This window comes from Apaloderma vittatum, unplaced genomic scaffold (assembly GCF_000703405.1).
Source record: "Apaloderma vittatum isolate BGI_N311 unplaced genomic scaffold, ASM70340v1 scaffold4142, whole genome shotgun sequence".
NCBI lineage: Eukaryota > Metazoa > Chordata > Aves > Trogoniformes > Trogonidae > Apaloderma > Apaloderma vittatum.
Genome location: NW_009705102.1, coordinates 1 through 24,629, shown reverse-complemented (window position 1 = coordinate 24,629; position 24,629 = coordinate 1). Strand labels below are relative to the sequence as shown.

The following is a 24,629-nucleotide window of genomic DNA, read 5'->3' as shown; positions in this document are numbered from 1 at the left end:
CCTGAGGTCAATCCCGTTCACCTGCAGTGAAAGCATACAATGATGAAGTGTGAGGGCCTTCCAGCAGACAAACAGAAAATGCCTAGCTAGAAAACGACAATAACAGAGCACAAGAAACGTCCACACCTCCAGTATCTGATCCCCAGCCCACAGTCTCCCATCTTTGGATGCTGCTCCTTCTTCATATACTTCATGGATAATAATTGCTCCCTATGGATAAATAAAACAAAAGTAAACTGTAAAGTGAAAGCATGCCCCTACTCTGAACCAAGAGTAACTAAAAATTCCTAGTAGAATTCATGAGTGATAGTCAGAGTTACCAAAATATTTAAGAAGTGCATTTACACTTTCAGTTTTGAAAGTGTTTCTTTTTTTCTTTTTTTTCTATTTTTCCTGAATTCGTATCTTATGTATCTTTCCATAAACACTACAAAAATAAATGAGGAAAAAAAATCTCTTTTATCAGACAGTTTAGTTGCAGTACTGTTATCTGAGTGACACTCATATTTTTCCAACCAACCAGTAAGGTGTCTGCTCCTCCAACAATGCTCAAACCAAGACCAGTCCGCCCCTTGGAGATATCAATAGTTGTTTCACATCCAGGAATGATGGGACAAGTAGCTGGGTCAGAGGCTAACGTGGCTGGAGTTGAAGATCTGCTTGTATCTAAAACAACAATTAAACTGGTTAGTGTAAGAGGGCTCAATACTAAAAAAGGAACTTTAAAACAGCATTTTGATTCCCTTAACAGTTAACCTACAGAGAATGATGCTGCCAATTCTCCCTTCCCCGCACGCAAGTACTATGCTGTAGTTTTAATCACAGCTGTCCCATTTTTATACCATCAAGTACCTGCATCATGGTCTGGGTAGCCAAAGATACTGTACACAACAGACTCCATCCTCTTACTGCTTTTCTAAGCAGTAAGTTCTGTAGTGTAAATGTATATTGTCATAGTGCAAATACATAGTAAATTCAGTATGTCTGATATGTCTGGATGGATGTTTGCTTCAGTATTTTAGACAGTTCTGTAACCTTCACAGAAAAAAAAAAGAAGCTAAAAACAGTAAAAGGAGATTATGTAGCAACTAAAATGAAAGCACTCCCAGAAATACCACAGCTGGGTAGAGATGTAGTAGAAATCAGACCAATAGGGAAAAAGTAGTTAGGAATGGGTTGTGTATTTGGAAGGAGCCTGCAGAAAAAGCAAGGTGCAGGGGCAGCAAAAAAGTGAGCTTAGTGAAAGAAAGTGGAGGGATAAATTGCAAAATCATGTGGAGAACCAAGAGGATGGAGATCTTCCAACAGTTGGGACTGTCAATGCCTGTAAACCTTAGTGAAGTCAAATTGCAATTAGAAATCCCCAGGATGCTGGAAGGAGCACTGCTGAAATCTCCCATCAGGTCTTTTTCCCTAAGACTTGCTGTGGAAGGGTAAAGATGGAAGGGATATACTTGACAAAGCAATAAACATTAGCCTAAAACTAAGTGCAGAAACGAAGACAACAAAGTTATTGCCTAATACGTCTCCGGTGTTTAGAAATGCATATCAATAGTACGACTACCAACAAGCAACAGAAACGTGACTCAGTAATACTTGCAGTGATGTACAAATAAATCAATTGAGATGTGGGCATTTCTTAATTAAGTTGTTATTAGCTTGTTCTTATTAGCTTGTTATTGGTTGTTCTTAGTAGTATATTGTTTGACCAGTAGCCACCATCAATCAGTCATGTCTCAACTCTCCGCTCTACATCGGGAGAGTCAAATCTGGCTAGTCATAAATTGCAAAGACAGTTGCAATCACTCCCCTGTTCTAGGAAAGACGACATGACTTTTCTCCCTTATTTCAAGGAATTGCCTGCCACTTAGTTGTAGATCATCATAATAGAGGCACCTGCTACACAGCCTGTAGGCTGGAGGAGGAACTCCCTCCATGCTACCACCTCTCCAGCAGGCCAGTGGGAAAGCAAGAGGTGGGTCTTCAGCGTGGAGACTCATTGCTTTATTTAGATGGATCTGTAAGTCAAAACTACTAGAAAATGCAACTCAGAAGACAGCTGAGTGCATAAAAAAGCAGAAAACCTGTTTACAAGCTGGATCTTCATGTTTACGTCACAACCTCAGCAAACAGACACACAAGGAGAACCTTACTTTTGACTGCTTCCGGTTCTGGTGAGCTGGAAGGAGGAACAGTTGCTAATGGCTGTATATTCCTCCTCTCTGCTGGGGCAGCACTGGAAGGGACTGGTGTCGCAGTCAGGCTATCTGTCTCTGCTGAGTTGATTGTAAGTCTCACCATAGTTTTGGATGTCTTCAGGAGACTAATAAACTGAATGATAAAGAAAAAGGCTGGTGAAGAGTGTAACTGGACTGTTCAACTGTAAAACAAAAATAAAGCAGAGGAACTGTTCAGCAAACTGGAGCTACAAGTCAACAATCCTGCAGGTTTTCTTGGTAATGAACAAGGACACACATTCATTTTTTTAATAAGAAATAGCACTACAGTTAATAGTGCACCAGACCTGTCTGATGTTCATCAAGTAGCTTCCATGAAACTTCACAAAACTGTATTAGATGAGAACATGGCAGTGCTTCTATGGCTTCTCTGGACAAAATACTATCTTTATAGCAATTACTAGAAAAATCAGAAAACTTGTATTGTCTTTTCATATTTGAGTGAAGCCCAATTCTGATTCCACAGAAGTCAATGAAAAATATCTACTGATTTAAATAAATGTGCTACTGTCATGCCAGCTCCTTAATCAGATGTGCTACTGGATGGAAACTCTGAAAACATTATCTGAACTACATGAGGGAGAGAAAGACAGTAGTGTGTAATATAAAATCTAGTTTAAAGGGATACTGGAAAACCTTCAAAATTAACTGCCATCTCACACAAAAGACATCAAAACCTCCCAAGACCTTACACTTCCATAGAATTCTAAGTATTTTTAGAAATTACTTAGTCAGACTCTCTTCTTCCAAAGCCTGCCTACCTACTTCACTGCAATTTCACTATCTCTTACTGATTTGCTGCTTCAGGGACAGCAGGGCATCAGAGAGTAAGAGGGATGCTCTCCTAATTTCCCCTTGACAAACAGAAAGTAACTTCCTCATGCCTAAAGAATCACCAGCAAGGCAGGTGCTAGAAAAAAGCCCTCTTTGATTCATTACAGAACCCAAATTGAGCTTGCAGAGCTGAAAGTCAGAAATAAATCTTGTTATTTAGGAATGGAGAGTTTTGTTCAAAGGGTTGAAATACGAATTTTGGAATATAATAAGGCCATTACTACGGATGCTCCTCACATATAAGCACAGTTCATGACCTGATTTACTATTGATGCAGCCCATCCATGTAAATTTACACATATTAATTCTAATGGTTATAATACTTTTAAAGTCAAGTATCTGTGAAGAGTCATTATTGAGCTATAGTTCATGGCTTTTATCCCACAACTAAGTGCCTCTCACTCATCAGATATGAACCACAGGATAAAAAATTAGTAAATCACATTTGTAGCACAGATACAAATCATGTAGCGTATTAATGTAAAATAGCAGCTGAGCTTTAAATTCAGGATTTAGCTTATTCTGTAGTAGTTTTTTTATGCAGATAATGCCTGCAGATCTTTGGTTCTTTAACCAGCTTTGAAAACGAAGTCAGAGTGTAGTTAGAAAACCTCACTGGTTTGTTTAAGACACAGGCATCTCCTACATTAAGTGGCATGATTTCTGAACCATTCCTGACACTTCAGAAGCACCTTTTCTACCGGATATCCCACCACAATTTCATCATCCACTGCCAGGATCTGATCTCCGACTTTGATTCGTCCATCCTAGAAACAATATAGAACAAAAAACATGAGCTTGGATGCTACTCCAAAAAATATTTTCATTCCTAATTTGGATTTTAAATATTCTCACACCTTTGCTGCTGCACCATGATCTGTTAAGCTCTTAATAACTACTCCATTAATCGTGTCTTCCTCACTAATGGCAATTCCAAAACCTCCTTGATCCTGGGGCAAATAGAAAAAGGAAAAACAGTTAGGTACTCTATTTATCAAAATTACAGAATACATTCACTGAAGACTAGCGAAGCCTGTACACGTAACAAATGTTTGGGTTTTCACAATGCATCAGTATTTTTGTTTTAAACTAATCTATTTGTGAAACAGATTTTGCCAGCCTACAAAGAGTATACTAGCAACTAAGATAAATCTGAAACACTTCTAAATTCAAATCCACTCCTTTAAAACTTATAAAGTCAATTGTGATTCAGTTGTAAAGTTCATAGGAGTAAAAACCACAAAGTATTTGGAAACTACAGACTGAGGTAGACAGCATTTCATGACGTAGCTTAAACTGTTTGAAACCACAGAAAAATCACACACAGGAGTGGAAAACAAGAAGATTTAAAATGTATGCTCTTCCCGTGAAATTAGTATCTGTGGCAGAGTGAAACTCGCTCAGTGCTTTCACCTAGAATTAAAATGATCCAGATACCACCATTTGTTAAGATATTCTCCTGTTAATAAAGGAGAGCTACATGTTTCAAAGGAGATAAACGTACCAGCAGTCTGCAAGTCTCTACCCTTGTGGCCACTGAATGAAACTGTCTTCTCCCTGTCAACAAGCTGGAGCAGCAATTTTTCCACCCTCATTTGAAGCTTCATAGTTACAGAAGACTTGGCTGTTTTTTTCCCAGCTGAACAATTTCTACTGGTGCTAATAATTTCTACTGGTGCTAATAATCTGCTAATTCATTAACTTTTAATAACTAAGGCAAAGATGTTGCCTAATGCACCACCAGCAGCTGGCCACCAGAAGTTTTGCAAATTGGCAAGAGATGACTTATTCCAGAGACACAGAGTAATTTGATAATTTATGTGAAGTTAAAGAGACTCATAAGGTTGCCAAAGTCAGTCTCTAGTTCAGGAAAACTCTGGGGTCCATTCACAAGTAGAAAGGGAAGACCTCTAGAAATCTCTATTCTGACTTCCAGTAAGTAAGAAATAAAGTTTGCTGTAAGAGGGACTCCATTACAAAAAAAGGAAGCTAGTGAAAACAAATGCGGCTGATGTAAATTTAATTTTCAGCACCTACCTTAGGGAGTTCCACATACTGAATGTTTTTACATGAACTGAAGTCAGAGCAAACACTGGAGTTTGCAGCACTGGTATCAATCTAAAAGAAAATTAAAACATAATTGTGAGCTACCACACATTTGCATCAAATCAGAGTACAATCATTTCACGAGTCTGATAATTTCCTGGATTAATTTAAACTGCTATAACCCTATTCACAGGAATGTTAGATTTACTTCATAGTTTGGATGAACATAAAACAAAATTGAGCATACCTGTATTGAATTTAGCTTAGGTCTTAACCCCATTTGTTCTCCCCTTGGGTTTCTTTTCCTTTTGAAGTATTTGCTAAGCGGACGGGACACTCCTCTATCCAGAACAATATTAGTATCTCAGCCAAATAAGGAAAAACAAAAATTTACTTTACCTCTTGATGTTGAGCTGTCCCGGAAGTACACTGTGAAGCTTCTACTGATTTTGCAGGGCAAACAGCCATCTGATTTACTGCATCTTTATTTCTACAACAGATGCAGTTAAATAATGTAGTAAGAATGTTGTACTTCTTAGAACAAGTTTAAGCCTTGTGCTCTCTTTATTTCTGGCACTCACACGCAAACACCAAAGAAAACTCAAGAAAACTTTAACAACTACTAAGAACCAGGTTAAAAAAACACATCTAACTTACCAAAATTAAAAACAAAAGAGAAACACTCTCTGCAGAACTTTACAATATTACAAACCAATCTTTCTAGTCGAACTTTCAACTAGAACTTACCTGATAAAAATTATTTTTACTTTAGATGGTGCACATTTGATTATTGAGGAAGCATTCTGATGAGTCCTTCCATAGAGTATTTGCCCATTTATCTATATAAAGGAAGGCAGCAATTATTTTTCAAAATATTTTAGGCCTCTTAAACTAATTTTGAAGTCTTAAAAAAAATCCATTATCCTACATCGCTGGCTAAAGGAAAAATTGTATTAAAATAACAGGAGTGTGTTGTGTCCTGCTTTCACTTCCTTCTTCCAGTAAAAAAATCCTTATAATTTCATATCAGACTACCCTGTCCCAGTGCAAAAAAAGTCATCCTCAGTTGGGTTGACTTGGCACATCATCTACTACTACTTGCCTTTGATCACCCCATGACTGATGTGGCGACAAAGCAGGGCTATGGGAAATTCTAATCATAACAGATAAATGAATCATATCCAGCAATGAGATTGCTATTATTTATTGAATCTCAGCTCTCAGCCAGGCACTTTACACACAGGAATCTGAACACTGGTTCATTTACAATCTGAAAGTTTGACATCACAACCATTGTCTTCACTTGGCAAAGTAAGACTCACTGAAACCCCTTGAAGCTCCTATGATTCAGACAAGATTGGAGGTATCAGTGTGAATTTGCAGAATGAGGCCATTATTTGCTCCCATTTTACTAGTTGCATTTTTCTTAAAAATGGAAAAACTACAGTGCAGAAGTCCAATCTAAGAAAGGAGAAAGGGACAGCTTTGACCAACACAAAGGGAAAATAACACACACTGAGATATACTAATAGAAGCAGAGAAGCAACGAAGCAGCAAACAGTGAGCAACAGACGCAAGACCCTGAACTGATGGCTGAGCTAACAGCAACCCCTCAGCTCCCACACAGGTTGTGTCCATCAAGCATGATATTGTGCCTTTTCTTTTACAATGGAGGTGACAATCCAGAAGCAGCGCTGCTTCCAGAGTTGGCCATGTGTGTCAGAAGAACCACGGTCCAGCTGGGGGCCAGGGCACAGCCCACTACAGCTGACCGGTAGCTACTTGGGGACATAAGGAGCAATCTCAGATGTCTCCTCTCAGAAGAGGTTGCGTCAATTTCTTAGCATCAGTTTGCAGGTTTACGTATACTCAGCATCTGCAACATCAAGGTTTTAAAACAGATGTTTTAACTGAGTCAAGACAACCATTTAACAGGTAACATTGGATTCTGCAACTAACAGGTACCTCCATGAGACTAGGTCCACAGTTCTCTCCATCTGGAAGTGCTAACCTACTTCATTTACTCTCTCAGTTTCTCCCTCGAACTTTGTTCAGTCTCACCATTCCCTCCCTGTACCGTTTCCCCAGTGCATCCTCAAACACTTCCACATAAATTTTGAAGTTACACAAACGACTTCTGTGAGGGTAATGTTACCTACTGCTATCATAAAGAATGGGGAAAGCTACAGCAGAGAATACAGCTGCAAGTACTATCAACTGAACTGTGGTAATATAAAAATACTACTTTATGCTCATATACATACTGGGAATGTTAGCTGCACATTCAGCAGTTGGATCCCTCCACAAAGCCACTAGAAGAAAAACTGACTATGTATGTCATAAGATAAAAGTGCATAATACAAACACATCTGCTCCTGCTTCCGCAATTTAATCTCCATTTTATACGTTACACAATCTAAAAGGATTTTGTTAATATCACACTTCCAGTAGATGGAGAAATAGAAAGTCTGGAGCACTCCACAGATGGACGGACTTAAGGGCTTCAACACTTTCCATGGTCTGCAATGCACTGCCCTTCTCCATAACCCGGGAACTACTGTCAGCCCCCATTTTTACCCATTTTAAGTACACATACACACCCATCTTTACTTAGTACTACTATAACCAGAAAAAAAATTCCAGCTGCAACTATCTGGCATACACCAGAATGAGTATCATAGCATCACAATATCAACTTGGATAACCTGGGGATTTCAAAGTCCACTGAAGAACATCTATACAGCATCAAGAATCTCCTACTTTAGTGCATTTTAAGTCAGTATGTTTGTGTTTCAGTATAAATTGCAAAAACTCACCTCTAGTAACTCATCTGCAATCCGTAACCTGCCATCTTTGCCAGCTGCTCCATTTGGATCAATTCCCACTATAAAGACACTCATCCTGGATCGGTCTTTATTACCAGCAAGACTAAGTCCCAGACCTGTCCTTCCTTTTTCCAGCTCAATCATATGTAGCTCCCCCGGCAGATTTCCATAGCGCTGCATGATCTTTTCTAAACATAAAAGTATGGGCAGCAGAGGTTGGACTTAGGTTAGAGTGCTTCACAAGACACCTAGAGAGTCAAGATTAGTGTCCAGTGGACAGTACCTGATGGAAGAACCCCAAACTGGATGAGAAAATTTTAAGTGTATAAAACATTTGCTTTTAAACTAAGCCTTAGTGATATATAACAATACATCTAGTTCCTTGCTTTCCTTCTAACTTGAGAAAATATTAAACTTCTTATAAAAGAAGACTTTTCATACATAAAAGCAATCACCTTCCCTCCAGTAACACCTTCAGGTAACACAAGCTGTCATATTGTCATCAGTTACCAAGAGTACACTGAAATTCTTAAAATAGTCCTATGTGTGAAACAGTGAATTTGGACCACGGAGGAAAAGAGATTGGAGTGCAATGAAGAAGAACAAATTAGTTTTATATCTCAACAGGTGCATCTCACCCAGCACAGCTGAAAGCAACACTTAACAACCAAATCACAAAGGACATGAGAACAAAGTAGTTCAGGCTGGACGCCTCACATCTTCTGCTACGGTGCTCTTTCAACACTGAACATTTCCAACATTATCACAAAGGATAAACTTACTCCAGCTGTAACCGAACTCATCCTCCTTCTCCACATCCTCTGGGACTCTGCCAGAAGATGACTGTGCAACATCACAGCTCATTCCTGAAAATGCTGAAGGAGGGGGCAGAGGCAAGTTACAAAGCGAAGTCTTTTCTGGCTCTAAATCGGACTGACCAAATGCCTGTGGAGAATAAGAAAAATGCAGTGGCTAAGCAGATGCAGACCCTGTGTAGGGCAAACTAGTACACAAAAATGTCAAAATGGCAATGACTATGGCTTTGAAGTTTCAATACCAAGCAGCTGGAATTCTAAATCAATAACACGGCACAGAAAGGCTGAAAGAGATCAAAGATAGAAACAAACACCAGCCAAGGTAAGAGATAACATCACTCGAAAAATGTATTCTGAAGCAAACAGAACTCACAATAAAAGCCCAATTCAGTAAAGTTTTATGTGCCACTTTACATTTCGGAAAAAAGTACCTATGAAGAAGACTCAAGTGAATTTTTATTTTGAATATGCCGTATTTGTGAAAGACTTCTACTTCATTTTATTTTTCAACGCCGTCACATATAATTTCTTCCTCTTATATGCTTTGGAAGCCAAATAGGAGGAAAGGGAAAGGAAAAAACAAACTTGGTGTTTCCAAAAATGCTTCCAGAAAAAAGAAAATTAGCGTATTAATTGAAAAGAAAATTTAAAACTAAAATGAAACATAAAAATTGAAGAAAGCCGCAGTAACTGGACTTTTTCAGTTTTATTCACTAGTTTTATACAAGCTACATAGGGGAGACTAAACAGAGGAGGATACACATTAAATCACAAAGGAGACAAACACTCTTGGTCTTAATGCATGTAATCTACTCATATTCACAAAAAGTTACGAAGTATAAACACATGACCAATGCAATTTAATAGTAAAATGCCAAAATCCACCATCTGGCAAGCTTCCATTCTAGTCAGTTTTCCAGAGGAATATGGACTCTGACTTGGCTAAGTGTTTGCAATTTTTAAATTTTAGCTTGCTCAGAGTACACATGAGGGCAAGAAACTCATGTCTGGATACCACCATTTTTAAACTTACGTATGCCCAACAGACCATGATACTTGGCAGATGGCTGTTGAGGTAAACAACAAAAACTTCAGAGGAAAACTAAGTGTTTTTCCAGCACTAGGATTTTCAGGTGTTGCCCTAGCTTCATATTCCTGTTCTCATCATTTCAGCTTTACCACCTCCATTAGCAAAAGTCTGAACACAGTATCTCAGATGGTGTCTCTAGGTGCCAAAAACATCATCATCAGTCAACAGCGAAATGGGTAACAACATACACCTTGAAAGACTTCACTCTGCATAAAACTGAAGGTATTGAAAAAACTAGAATGTTAGCAATTTAGTCACACTAATATTTAAGGAAGGTCTCATCTATCTGGGAGAATTAGTAATCTTCATTCTCTATATACTCCAAAGAGTTAAAGAAAACATAAATGCCCTACTTCAGTTTCCCCATCCTGCTTCTGCTTGAAAAAGATTTTTTTTTCATTCAGGAACTTTTTCTAGGAGCTTAAATAAGAAGTCATTAAATGCTGGAGTGTGGGAAGCTTTAATAAGGCGCCCAAGCCGATCACTTTTATAAAAAACACACATAAATGCTCACGTTTTTTCGTATCATTTTATCAGTCACACTGAACCATGCTTTAAATCTAAGACAATGCCAGCCTGCTGAGATGATACCTTGCATCACCAAACTTCATGAAGGAATTATTTCTGTTTCACGCAAATTGTAATCTAAACCATGTAATAGCAATAGGGCAGACATAAACCTCAAATGAAGTGGCAAAATTCTAGCAAAACCATTGCTGCCCATCAGATTCAGAGTAGGGTGGAAACACATTCAAAGTAGTTTTTCCTAGTAAAAACATTAGGTATCCACCATGGAGAAAAGTTGGTGACAGATCTTTACCTCAAGGAGGGATGAAGGAGTGGTTAGTTCTAGAAATACTAGTTTTTCAAAGTCCTTTCTAGAGTTTTAACTAGAAAGCCATGTAACACACTGAAAAAAATGAGGAAATACAGTGCCTGAGCAGACTAGCTCATCAGACCTTAACAGCAGTCTCTGTGTTTCGAAACCAAAATTAACGCACCACTTTTGTGGTAGTCTTGGTAAATTACAGTGTCCAAGAACTTTGCAAAATTAAAGAGAATGTGACCAAAAGGAAAAGAACAAAAAATCACTGTTGAGGAACTCCGGAAAATCTATAAGGTATGGATGTATGGCTACATTGTGATAGATTAGCACTTATGAACCGCAGCCACCATAACCTGACTGATGAAAAAATGGTTCCTTCTGTACTTCTGAATAAATCTGAACATGTCTGAACATTGCCGAAATGCTGAATCACAAGCAAAAGTAAGGCTTCTTTGTGAGAAGGGCAAAAAGAGTGTTACAATGCCTTTTGGGCATGGGGGACCACATCCTGCCTCCAGAACCCAGCCTGCCACTCAGTCACCACCACCAGCAGAAGCTGGGCCCCTGCAGTTTACACACACATAAGACTTTTGCTCCCTGAATCGGGCCATATACAAAAAACCCCTAAAACGCTTTAACTCATGAAATACTTCCAGTGTGTCATGGCACAGTATTTCATTTAAAAACACAAAGCATCAGACAGTGCCTGAACCCATTTGGCTAGCAGGGTCATTTCAATCACAGCCAAGCAAATATTAAAAAAGGCAGCAAGTTTGGAGCAGCATCACTTTCAACACAAGAGGCACAGGCAGAGGAAGCAGCGGTACTCCGGAAGGTATCACAGGCCATGTACAAATGTACAGCACACATAACGGTAGGACCCACTCGCTGGAATCATGACAAACCTTGAATGGTGTGGGAGCAAAAGGGTTAGTTGGGGAACAACGGAAGGTAACCCTAATTGGATTCGATACTTCCTACAGCAACAGAAAACAGCAATCCACGTTACAGCACCTTTGGCAATACACAGCATTAGATTCATTTTACTAACTGTAGCAATTTTATTAACTCCATTTATAAATAAACAAAGCATTTAGGGAGTTATCAAGCTCTCTGATTCAGCAAAGTTTCTCACTGCACATGAATCTTAGCAGCCACAGCAGACATGACAAATTTTATCTCAATGTTAAAAAAGGAATTAAGAGGAAGATTCAAAAACATTAGGTTTTATCTAAGGGCAATTTTTTTTTCAGAAACACTTTAAAAATAATGAACATACAAGCCATCAGTTATGTTACACTTCAACTCCTTCCTCAGAACTGTAACAAACACAAAGACAGATTTCAAAAACACACATGCAATTATACACCACATATATTATATATATTTGTTGTACAATCAATCCATTTGACAATATGGGAAAACAGATAAAGGGTACAACCACTCCCAAGATGTACAACAAGCTAGAAAGTATTTAAGTCAGAAATGCATGCACATAAGAATTAATCCTTTATTTATCATTGCATTAGAGGTTAACTCTGTTCCAAATACGAATAACATGCAATAAGCACTAATCACATTAAAAAAAAGAATCTAACTTTCTTAAATATTTCCAAACATGTCAGCATCCTGTTCATGGTGCATTAAAAGAAACTTCAAGAAGCAGAGGGAAAATATTTTCAGCATCATAAAATGAAAGCTGTCAATTTTTTTTTTCATGCAAAAAGAAAAAAAAAGAGATCTCAAAGCTGCAAAGTCCTAGCCTATAAAAAGAAAATGAAGTAGATAGCAGCAAACCACCTCACACTGATGAGAGAGTTACACTCAGGTGATATTTTAACGTATACCACAGGGACTGATTTCACAACTGAGAAGCTACTTGTTTGATAGCTCTGATTAGATGAGATTTAATGGCTATGATTAATGGAGCTGGCATTTTTAACTTCTTCAAAATTTTTCCAAGTGCCTGTGCATTTGTGTCTTTTTAATTCATTACATAGAATTTCCACTCTCATCAGCACAGTATTTTACCCAAATTGGTATAAAAGAGTTTCAATGCAGAGGGAAACTAATGGCAAAGAAGAACATGTATAACGTCTGGTGAGTCAAAAGCAAGCAGCGTGTCATCATCCAACCTTGTGTGTGTTGAACTGAGAGGAATCAGCAAAGGGGTTAGTGCTGCTGAAGACAGCTGGCCTACAGAAAAGACTGTTCTGTGAGGAAGGCATGGATGAGTTCTAAAAGGAAAACATAGTAAAACCAAAGCAAAAACATCTTAAAATGAACCCTTTGAGACTCATGAAACAGAACATATTTGTTTAGCATTTTGTGCTAACCTAACAAGGTCTGCTTCCTGCACTTTGCTACAGAAATGAGAAGGTAAGTAAAACTGTCCTTGCCGTGTGTTTGTACCAGCTATGTTTAGCAGAGCATAAAGCACCCTTCCTCGCACCTGTTCTAGTTGACTAAGAGCATATTGTGCAGAACTCAACAGTACAAACAACAGAAAATTTACTTGCTGTGATGTCTGTACAATTTTGTCCAAGCATCTCAGTATATGGGATACTCTTATACATTGGGTAATTACAAGACTGTAGATTTCTGGATTAGGATAAACACAATTATTTCTAATAATGCACTGTTTAGTTTTATTTTGAAAACCACAGACTAATTCTCATTTGATTTACCTCTCATGGCAATACATTCACCGCGTATTTTGCAAGAGAAGGTTTAGTAATATTAGGTATCTCTGAACATACTTCCTAGCTTTTACAGAATGCTTCGTGTTTGTGTGGATACATCTACAATTTTCCAAATTTACAGTTTAATGAAGCTGAACTCTCTGGTCTTCTCCTTAAACAATCCAAGGTACTTCCTCATTGTTATTTAACACAAAAGGAGTTTTCGTATTAGAAAAAACTAAAGCATGTAATCTGACCACTTATATTCATTATGTTGTTTTTGTACTGCACTCCATTTTGAGATCAGAACTCGTTCAATGAAGAAGAAACAGTTCAGATTTTGCAGAGTATTTTAGAAATACTGTTCAGTGCATACTTAAAAGCCATTTCTACACTAGGTATATCCATCTGGCAATTGCCTAAATGTCTTACGGCTGTAAGTTTTAACAGTCCTGGAAAATAAGCAGCCTAGTAAGTGGAAAGGAATGTGAAAGGCTTGCAGCACCAATGGATACATTTATACCATAGCGATTTTATCCAGATGTATGCTGCTGCTTAAAAATTTTCTTGAAGCGTTTTGTTTTTCCAAATGCGTATGAAAATATAAATTGAATCGCTAAATTTAGATACTCAAATATCACTGTGCAAAACCAAAAACTAATGTAATTTGGTAAGACCATGTATGTCTTGCTTCTACAGTATCTTCAGCAATGACAATGCAGAGCTGTGCATGAACAGGGTTTCTTCACTGGCGAGTCACTCAAAGTCAACAGCCAGGTTCCCTACAGCACAAGGTTTTCTGTTTATACATGCGATTCACACTGGCTTTTCCCCAAACGTCTGTTTAGAAAAAACAAAGTAATTTGCCAGTTTAACGAACCTACTCCACTTTCAACATTACGTTTGTCATCTGCATAAAATTTCAAAATGTACCTTTATGAAATTCTAAGCAAGTAAAATAAGCACCACAAACATTTTGAATATGAACACTGAAATTCTAGTAAAAGAGAAAATAAAAGATCGGCCACAGTAATTCAAAATCTTGCCTTTTGCATTTTGCCATGATGGCATAGCACCTGGAATACTACTGCTAGCTCAATCCATGAAACAGCATTGTATTAATATCAATACTGTGATAAAATATGGAGCATTTGAGTTTGCCTGAACAGTTAGGTTTAGCATGCTTTTTTGTATAGTCTAGAAAAAGCAAATCAAATGCTAAAAGAAAGAGTATTTTTCCTTTTACCATTTTTTTTAAACAAAACAAAAAATAACAGGATTTATTTTATCTTCTTTTTTTTTTTCTTTTCCAACTAAATCATGTTCAGCATTTTATTAACGTGTTCAGCATTTATTAATGTGTTCAGGAAGCTAAGGTAACAGCAACTAGCCAGCATTTCAGGCAGTACAATGTTGTAACTTTACAAATTATCTGGGACCATAACCATGGTGACAAACTAATTCTTCCTCAGAAATGCTGAGAGCACTATCAGTATGAAACTCGTATTTGATGGATAACTGCTTGCTAGCAAAACTGTGCTACTAGATTTCCATAGCCCATTTGCATGATTCTATTATTCTAAGATAATGTGGACTATTCTAGAGAACACTTAGGATGTTTTTAACTACTACAGTAGTCTGAATGAAAAAAACAAAGGGAAAGAAATTGACTCATTAGCAACATGTCAATTGAAACTGACTGCCTTACTAAATACACAGCAGCACCATATCAAATATAGCTACTGTGTGCTGGCAGCATACTATCTGGGTGACTGCACATGAATGAAGACAGGAAATTCTCTTATAAGATCTTATTATAAAGTACAGATGCAAGTTTCAGAAGATGAAGACAACAAATACAATGCCATTTACACAGGATCACAATGCAACACATGTACAGTGAGAGCATTTGCAATGTTTCTGCTTACAGAGAAACAAGGGTTTGTTAATAAACAGTGAAGAAATAACCAACAAGCTTAATTATCAAAAAATAAGGAGAACAATTAAAAACAGCAAAGGAGCATTCTCTAAACAAAAGTAAGTAATGGCATCATTCCCATCCCGAACAGGCCTAAACATTCAGCAATGGTAATTTTGTTCACACCACAGCAAACGCAAAAGCCTTAAATTAGTAGCTTGAGTATCAATAACGAACATTCAACAGAGCTTTATCATGCAACTTTACCTTAGACGACTGATGATAAAAGGGGTTAGTGGTTTTCTGCCCACAGGGAGCAGAAGCTGAAGAAGGGCTATAAAGAGACTCTGGCTGGGGAACAAGAGTTATGAGACAACTTAGTAAATAAACATGCAGCTTACACAGACTCTGCAATGAGGAAGTTTAGTTTCTAGTGATGCAAGCAACTTAAAGCTTAGTAGCTTTTGTCTGCAATGTCCATGCAGCTTAGTGACGGAAAACTTCCGTGTACTTCTAGGTCCTTTCATAAATGTCCAATGAATTTTTTAACAGGTGCTGTATTTCTGCATGCGCTCCTCAGACATGCTGTCAATCTCTAAGAGTTGGTTTTAGTTAGACTCCTACTCTGCCCCCCAACAAATTATCTTTCTTGAGGCTTTTCAAAATAGTTTGAGGACGGCGTGCTGGACGATAATTCCAAATCCAAATCGATTTCACTCTAAATGGAAATAATACTTAAATCAAATCTTTGTTCCTAAAATAGCTGAGATGGAACTTTCAGGATTAAATATCCCATTCCCAAACACCACCACCTTGACCATTTGTTTCATCTGTTACTGTGTATTACATCTCTTGTCATATTCTTTATGCTTACCCTTGGTTTGCTTATAATGCTCTGTACCATAAAGACTACAGGATTGCCTGCCTTCCGTATGGCTTCCACGGCTTGTTCGTGGCTGGCATCTCTGAGGTCAATTCCATCCACCTGTAATTGGAAGGCCTCATCTTAACATTGCGAGAAGCTACAAGAATCATAAGTCAGCTTTGGGTTTTGTTTAGGCCATTTTGGCTAAAACCTAAGCCCAAACCTCTGTTACTGGTCAAAATGTTTCTACTGACTTGGCTTGAGGTCCCTCAAACATAGGTTCGAGATTTCCAAGGGACATCAAATAAATATTCTCCATGGTTTTAAAAATAGGTTTTTCAGCATTCTTGGTTCAGGCTCCATATGTTTTCCCACACGCAATGTAATAGAAGAAATATGATAATACAAAGAGATAAAGTAATTTGACGAGAGTGGTACCACTTGCCAAATACTGCTTTTTCTGTAAGCCCTTTCTCAAAATAAGCTACCTCCCAAGGTTTTATGAGATTTACAAACTGAAACTTTTTAGGTCCTGGGAGTCTTTCATTATGGTGTAATTATGTCAGCAAAGCCTACATTTTTTCTTTCTTTTTTCTTTTTTTTTTTTTTTTTTTTTTAAAGCAAGATAATATCAATTTTAGCTACTAGAGCTCTTCCCATTTTTTTTTTTTCTTCAGTTAGAGGTGAAAAGCTTTCTCTCTTCTAGAAGAAAGAATTTACAAAGGATGGCTAAGGACAAATTTCTGCCTGTTCGTGTATCTTTATGCCTTGTCATGTACTTGTGTGTAAAACAGGTTGTCTTGTGGTTAAGAACCATGTTACAGTGAGGTTAGCATCAGTAAAGCATTCTCACAACAACCACAGTAAAAGCTAGAAGTTAACACAGAAAGGTTATTTGTTAGTGGCAATTCTTGCACACAAAGGCATGTAATGAGGATTGCCCCTACCTTTTTAATTGTCTAACTCTACCTTAAACTTAACCATCCAATGTAAATAAAGAGAGAATAAAAACATCTGAGAGAAAATTCTAAACCTACAAGAAATTGACCACCAGTAAGTCTGACCTTCCGCTATGCTCTAGCAGAGAGAAAAGCCTGCATATACCATAACTTGAGAAACCATTCAGAAACAGACACATTAGCACAACATTAGTTACTTAATAACACCCACTCACTCCAACTTCTGCAAGCATTATTATCAGAGAATCGCTGCATTCATAAAAATCCAGACATTCAGACATAATGTTTTCTGACTTCGTGGCCATCAAGCAAAATCCCACCTCCCAAACTCTTATACAATGGAAACTCTTCCATCCTGCTGTAGAATATGCTACCTATATTAAGGTATTCTTTCAAGATCCTTTACATGGATGTTGTAGCAGAAAGTAAACTGCAGTTTAAGTATCACCAGGTAAAGTAAGCCCAGTCTGATGCAGAGGAAGAATCACCACCTCCATTACACGGTTTGTTATGACTGAGGAGGAGTGCAGTTCCTAAAGGCCTGACACTGGAAATTATTACCTATGGTCATCACAGCAAAGACACATTCCTTTCAGTATATTAATTCCTTGATATTTCTAAGCAAGAAAGCAGAAGTGGCTGCATAAGCATAGGATTGGCTAAGCAGAAGAGAAATCTAGATAAATTCCTCTCTGCAGTGCCACTGGCTACCCTATCCTCAGGCATGGGCATAATGCTCTTAAATTTCCTTTCTATCAAATCCAGCTTTTCTCATGTCAGCAGGAGAAAAACCTGTGTCTCCCTTAATTCTTGCACAGGATGCACAAGAATGATGGGATCTGACTTAAGATGGAAATAAGCTTGGCATTATTTGCATGATTTGCTACTCACTGTCCATTTCTATCCAACACGCAAAAGTAAAACTTTTCAGCTTCACCAAATTTGAGCTTTTTCCTACACATGCTGGCTTTAAAACAGGCAGGCAGAAGAACTGCTGGCTTTGTAGACCCCTGCTCACACAGTCAGTCATCCATGTTTTAGGTTGTACACTCAAAGCTGTCTGCACACAAACATCAGGTGGTGCTACATTCTGTGAGGCTCAAGTGGTGTCAGCTGGAGCAATTACACAGATGTCGGCCCAGAACAACATATATATATTTCAGAAGGTTCTAAGAAGCTGAAGATATTGCAGGCAAAAGACACTCAGCAGGTACCTCCACAATCCGATCTCCGGTTTTCAGGGTTCCGTTTTTGCCAGCTGGACTGTCTTCCAGGATATGCTTGATAAAGATCCCTCTCATTACTTCTCCATTACTCAGGCGGCTCCCCATCCCTCGTCCTCCAACAATGCTGATCCCCAGTGACTTGCTAGGTTCTCTCCAGAGTTCAACTCTGTTGTAACAGAACAAGGACTAATGTAAATGAAAATCTGTTGTGATTATGACAATGAGGCACGCTGAAGACACCTGGATTTACACAATGGTTTAAAAACATTCAGAAGTAACTCCTCCTTGGGAATTTTTGTCTTTCAGTGGGAGTTACCTAGCGAATTGCTCAGAAAGTCTTTGTCTACTGCTGTTCACTTTGGATTCTACTAAAAACTGTGAATCCTTCTCTTCATCTCTTCTTGCTGGCTCCCAGAGAGTAAGCCTATAAAGATAAATTACTAAAGCAATCAAGAAATTGCTAGATTGCAGCAATTTAGCTCCATGGCAGTAAAAATCAACAGTGAATTACTCTTGCAATGCATAATACACATGAATACAGCAACTCAGTTGTTTTCTTATTCCTCTTAAAATACATTACAGTTTTCAGTATTTTGGGATTTCAGATGAGACTTTGTACTGAGCAATTAGAATTGCACTTACTTTCTGGGCTGGTTCCAGCTACTGAAAGCTGCATTTTGAAGTTCACTTTCTTCACCCTCCCCCTCTTCACGTTCTGGAAGCTCTGGGAGTTCCCTGTTGATGAACAGGAACATGAAATTCATTTTTAAAGAACCCACATAATCAATGTATTTCACTGCAAAATTTCATGTATTGGATCACTCTGCCAGCATTGGACTTTGTACACAGGGTTCATGTAAAAAACCTCTTTTTCAGATGTCTGATAGAATACATATTTTTTGAGGATTCCCTGTCCACTTGTATTTTAGAACTACTGTTTCAAAAATGGAAGAAATTGTAATAGCAGCATTCAAAAACAGTTTCTCCTTTCGGAGACTGATTTAATGAGAACAAAAGTTATTAGTCACTTTGAATATTCTGGCCTATAACTGAAGCAGATCTTTGAAAGTTAAGGAAAAGCATGGCAAAATTCATTCTTTCTAGTATACATTCTGGAAAGACCATCAATGTCAAATTCTCATGTTGGAAGCACTGAGTATTTGCAGCAGTATATAAGCTTAGGATGAGGCAGTATTCAGTCTTCCTTCTGGGCAGATCAAACACTTCCAAAATGGCCTTTAAAAATGTCAGAAAAAAATTGCTAGGCAAAGCAAAAATTATATTCTGGACAGGTTTTTGCTATAATGGCTGATGGTCTGACACAAATCACATATCTTTAGACGCTTCTAACATAAAACTTACCTTCTTGAATTTTGCAAAGTGTACAGAAAGAGTTTTATCTGAGAGCTGTATAGAAGAAAATACTAAGTCTTCTTACTCACCTGATAGTATGTGAAGGAAAAAGCTCAAGTGGCACAGCTCCCTCCGTTTGCTGTCCCAAACAGGTCCTGTACTCCTCTAAATTTTCTGCTGGCACATATGTAATACTGCAATAAAATGGGACATACATAATTAAAGCAGCATGAGGACTGCTGATGCTGCCCCTTTGGTGGGTGTGAGAAATGGATATGAGGAAGCCACTCAAGACGACTTTGTATAGTCACTGACTTCAAAGCCACAATGCTAGTTATGTTGGGAATAAGGAGTTATATGAATTCTTTGTGACTTTGGTACAAATATACATTTATGATCAAACCAGGTGACAAAACAGCACATAGTTTTCTGTGAGCTGGCCACTCCATTTCAAGCAAATGGTGCCTGAACAGTAACAAGTGTGTAACAGAGACAACCCAGCCTCAGTCAAAAAGAGATTCCTCGTGCAAAGCCAAACACTGAAGGATCTGTGAGATATGAAGCACTGCTACTATCCTAAATGCTGGTTGAAAATGCTTCTGCAAGTTGGCTTGCAGGAGGCTTTTCTGTTTTCCTGGGTCGTTTGGTATCTATTTCAGATTTCTATGCTTCTGGTGAAAAAAACTGTATGGGTTTGGACACACAAATGTGTTACAACACACCACCTATGCTAGAGGGAGTAATCCCCTGCTCAGCTGCCTCCTCCACACCTTCACACACTTCCAGCCAGCTTGGGACAGTCAGTCATGTTTCACTAGCCAAATGACATGCAAACTCCTGAAGTCCTGGTGTAACCCAATCATGTTTGAACGCCAGAAACAGAAATAGCCCAACACACTATGGAGAGTGAAACAAAGAGAAGGAAAAAAGATTAAGACATGAAGAATATGTCTCTAAAAACCCCCCTCTACAAGTGAAAGGACACCATGATCTAAACAGGGCTCCTTAGATGGCCCTCCTTTAATGATGCTTTTTCTTCTTAAAAACCTTTAGCTATTTGATGTGCTTACCTGTCAGATCCAAGGCTGCCAAAAAGTAAGGCTGGCAAAAAAAAATACACAAAAAATGGCTATTCTCCCATCCATCACGTTATGAACATACTTCCCCACAGAACAGACAGGGGGAAAGAAAAACATCTTGAGCACTTCACAAGGACATGTGAAGAGACACTCCTTCAGCTTTCAGTGTCTCACTCAGAGCCCTCTCCTGTCTGTCGCTCTCTGACTGGAGTCCAGTTCTGAAGCCCCAACTACAAGAAGGACATGGACATGCTGGAACCTGTCCAGGGAAGGGCCACAAGGATGATTCTATGACGATTAGAGGGCTGGAGAACCTCTCCTGTGAAGGCAGATTGAGAGAGTTGGGGCTGTTCAGTCCGCAGAAAAGAAGGCTACAAGGAGACCTTACTGTGGCCTTCCAGTATCTCAAGGGGGCCTACAAGAAAGTTGGTGAGGGGCTTTTTAGGATGTCGGGAAGAGGCAGGACTAGGAGGAATGGATTAAAGCCAGAGATGGATCGGTTCGGATTGGATGTAAGGAAGAACTTTTTCCCCATGAGGGTGGTGAGACACTGGCACAGGCTGCCCCGAGAGGTGGTGGAAGCCCCATCCCTGGAAGGTTTTAAGGCCAGGCTGGATGGGGCTCTGGGCAGCCTGATCTAGTGGGGAATGTCCCTGCCCATGGTGGGGGGGTTGGAATTAGATGATCTTTAAGGTCCCTTCCAACCCTGACAACTCTATGATTCTATTCTGTCTCTCATTCCCTGACTGCCACCGATTTCCCTTCTCATTGATTTTCTGCTGAATATAGCAACCAGCAGAAGGCAGAGTAGATCACTTTTATATGACTAATGCTGCCTGTCCAAAACACTCTACCAAAATCATCATAAGGATCTTCTTGCCTTCTTTGTCTGTGCCAAAGTATGTTCCCTACCTTCTCTCAAGTCTACCTGGAAAGTGTAGAACATGATCATTAAGATGCCTAGGGTGCTGGAGGAACTCTCCAGTTCTTGTAATAGGATTCTCTAAATCATCCATACTATTACCAACTTTCTCTTTTACTTAAATCTCCTCCCTCTTCTTCTTTGGCCTTTTTTCAAACATAGAAGTCTTATGTGCTTGACACAAAGTGTTTTCATGTTCAAGTGCTGGGGAGTTAACACATACTAGGGGACAAACACTCTGCAGAAAGTCACTGACTCTTACCAGTCTTTCCTGAGGGCATTCCAATATTGGGAAACATGCAACACATGCAGCAGTTATTGTGTAAACCTCTAGCAGTGAAATGGAGAGAAGCAAAAGGGAAAAGAATTTTTGAAAATAATCACTACTACTTCTCAGCCATTTCAAATTCCAAATGTGTTTAGTTACAGCAAAGTGTTAGTATTATGGTCACAAAACTAACACAGGGCAAAACAAATGCTGCTGCAGAGCACCATTCACTAAGCTCAGAAGAATATCTTGCCTCTACAAAAGCTACGAGATGTGTAACCTGCATTTCAGTGAAAGAAAACATATCATTCATCCAGTTACATGCATCAATTTCATACCAGTCGAATTAATCAATTTTCATCCTATAAAAGTAAGTAGGAAACAGTGTATTTTCCCTTGAAAGCTGCAGTGAAGAAACCGGAATTACAATATTTGTGCTGGCTAGAGAGCTTGGACACTCTCCTTTATGCTAAACCGCAGCTGGGAGCAGTTGCTTAAAGTACAGAAAGGAGAATGGCAGGCTTGGAAAAAGGGAACAGATATGCCCAGATTCAGCCTGGATGTAGACAGCAGAGTATGATCACTGATAGTGGTGTCCAGTATCTTTCAACTCTCGTCCTGTCCTTTAGTGTGAGGAGTACATGCCAAACAATTATGCAGAGTCCCTCGGTCGAAGGGTAACAGTAGTCCTTACCTCATGCTTCTGTGTAACATCACCGCCAGAGATACGCTAAGGGGGAGGCAAACCATATGCACTCCAACTTCAGGGATACCTTGTTGTTTTTCATTATATGAACGAGTATCTGATACCATGCTGGGTTATTCAAAGGGTACAGCTCAAAGATGCTCTCAAAACCCCTTCTACACTAGTTACAGACATCTCCCAAAAGGTCTCTTAGGTAGGCAAGCTTCCCTTTCCGTGTAGAGCACAGGAAATGAGAAGAGGTTCACTCCACCATTTTTAAAAAATGCATCTGAAGTTGAGCGACTGAACTACCTAACTGATTTCCACAGATGGAGCTAAACTGAGATAGTATCATTAGAAGCTGTTACATTTTAGCTCTTTGGAAAAATTACATTACTTCTATTCTAGTGCTTAACTATAGCTCCAACTGCCTAATTTTAAGCACTCAAAGGAACATTCAATACGTTTTTAATTGTTCATTCTTATCTACAACTAAACTTCAATAATACTTCAGCTACTTCATAAATATAAACCAGAACACTTACTTTCATTTTGCAACAGCATAGGAAACTAAATTATATTAATAACATGCACAAAAAGATATTTTCTGTGTACAAGTTCACCTTTGTTTCTTGTTCATGACTTGCAAATTTCAATGAACTGCAAAAGTCTCCCCAGCTGCTCTAATTATCTGAGCTATATTAGTGATGTGACTGTCCTCTCCCCTCCCTTTTGTATGTTACTGTTGAAATTGAAAGTTATATGAAAAAAATAGCTCTGCTGGAAATTAGTTTTAGGAAATATATGTATCAGAAAGCACGTAATCTTTCCTAAGTGGCTGTCTGTTCTGGTCCTGCCTTCTGCAACACACAGCAAGACTGTACTAAAGACCTTGGATTTCTACGTGCCAAGATTTTTTTTCCCTGTTTAGTACTCCTTGGGTAGACACCCCACAGTTATCAAATCTGTCTCTTGCTGGATCGCTACTGCAGCTCTCTTCTTGGAGGTCACAGTGAAGTCTGAAGACACTGAGCATCATCCTGAATGGCCCAGCACTTGCCTGGCATGATAAGCGGCCCAAAATAGCAAAGTATTAGGCACTTTTGGTCAACTTTCTTGACCCTTGTGTTTTAAAGTGGAAATAGTGCCATCCAGGCACCTGAATGGTTCATCTGCAAAAAGGACTGATAATTGCCTTAACACAGTAACAGTAAAGAGAGTAAGAGAAACAAGCGCCAGGAAATAGAGATGAGGTCACAGAAAACAGGAAACAAGTGAATGTTCTACTACTGTGTTGCATTTCTTATCTGCAAGAGAAGTCCGTCAATTTCAAGGAAAAGTATATGTAGAGTTTAATCATTTCCTCTCATTCACAGCTGTACAGCTTGAAGGAGAAAGTGTTCTTACTTCCTTTTGTGAGAGCTACAACCACCATCCTCCCCCCAGAGATATGCACTAGCAATGAAAGCAGTGACAATGGAAACACCAAAAGGGTGTACATATGAAAATATCTTGTAAACACGACACTGCATGCAGTACAGAGGAACATTTATCACATGCTTGACTGAACAGTCACAAAAAAACCTTGAAACACCAACAAACCAAATAACGAAGTATGGAAATGTTCAAGACAAATTACTGTCATTAACACTTAAGGTCTAATTTCAACCTTTCTGTACATAAAGGAAGTAAAATGTAAGTGCCACAGAAAATATGACACTGAGATTAATCCAGATATCAGGACATTGTACTCATGCCAATTCTAGCAGTGAACCCTGTACACACATACATGCACATGCACGCATGTGCGCACACATGCTCTGAGCATGTCTGGGGAGGCTGTCATATGTGAAATTTAAAAATATCAGCAATAGTTTTTTTGGAATGCAGGTGTTTTCATTCCAGTCTTAGAAGGTATGCTCCAATCTTCAATTTTAAAGCCTAACAGATACACACAAACACTCTCATAACTTTTTTAAAAAGTATATATATATATATAT

The 24,629-nt window shown here is 38.7% G+C and overlaps 1 protein-coding gene across 1 annotated transcript in view; it reads right to left on the bottom strand.

Moving 5' to 3' along the window:
• Positions 1–22,757, bottom strand: part of LOC104270790 (multiple PDZ domain protein-like) — a 34,360-nt gene extending 11,603 nt beyond the window's left edge. The window contains 17 exon segments of the mRNA XM_009865255.1: positions 1–21; positions 127–210; positions 521–666; positions 2,154–2,331; positions 3,764–3,838; positions 3,929–4,021; positions 5,109–5,189; positions 5,517–5,607; positions 5,865–5,956; positions 7,934–8,130; positions 8,725–8,887; positions 12,809–12,910; positions 16,147–16,257; positions 18,311–18,488; positions 18,965–19,057; positions 19,765–19,869; positions 22,639–22,757. Of these exon segments, the coding sequence (XP_009863557.1) occupies positions 1–21; positions 127–210; positions 521–666; positions 2,154–2,331; positions 3,764–3,838; positions 3,929–4,021; positions 5,109–5,189; positions 5,517–5,607; positions 5,865–5,956; positions 7,934–8,130; positions 8,725–8,887; positions 12,809–12,910; positions 16,147–16,257; positions 18,311–18,488; positions 18,965–19,057; positions 19,765–19,869; positions 22,639–22,757 (1,929 nt within the window).
• Positions 22,758–24,629: the final 1,872 nt, after the last annotated feature.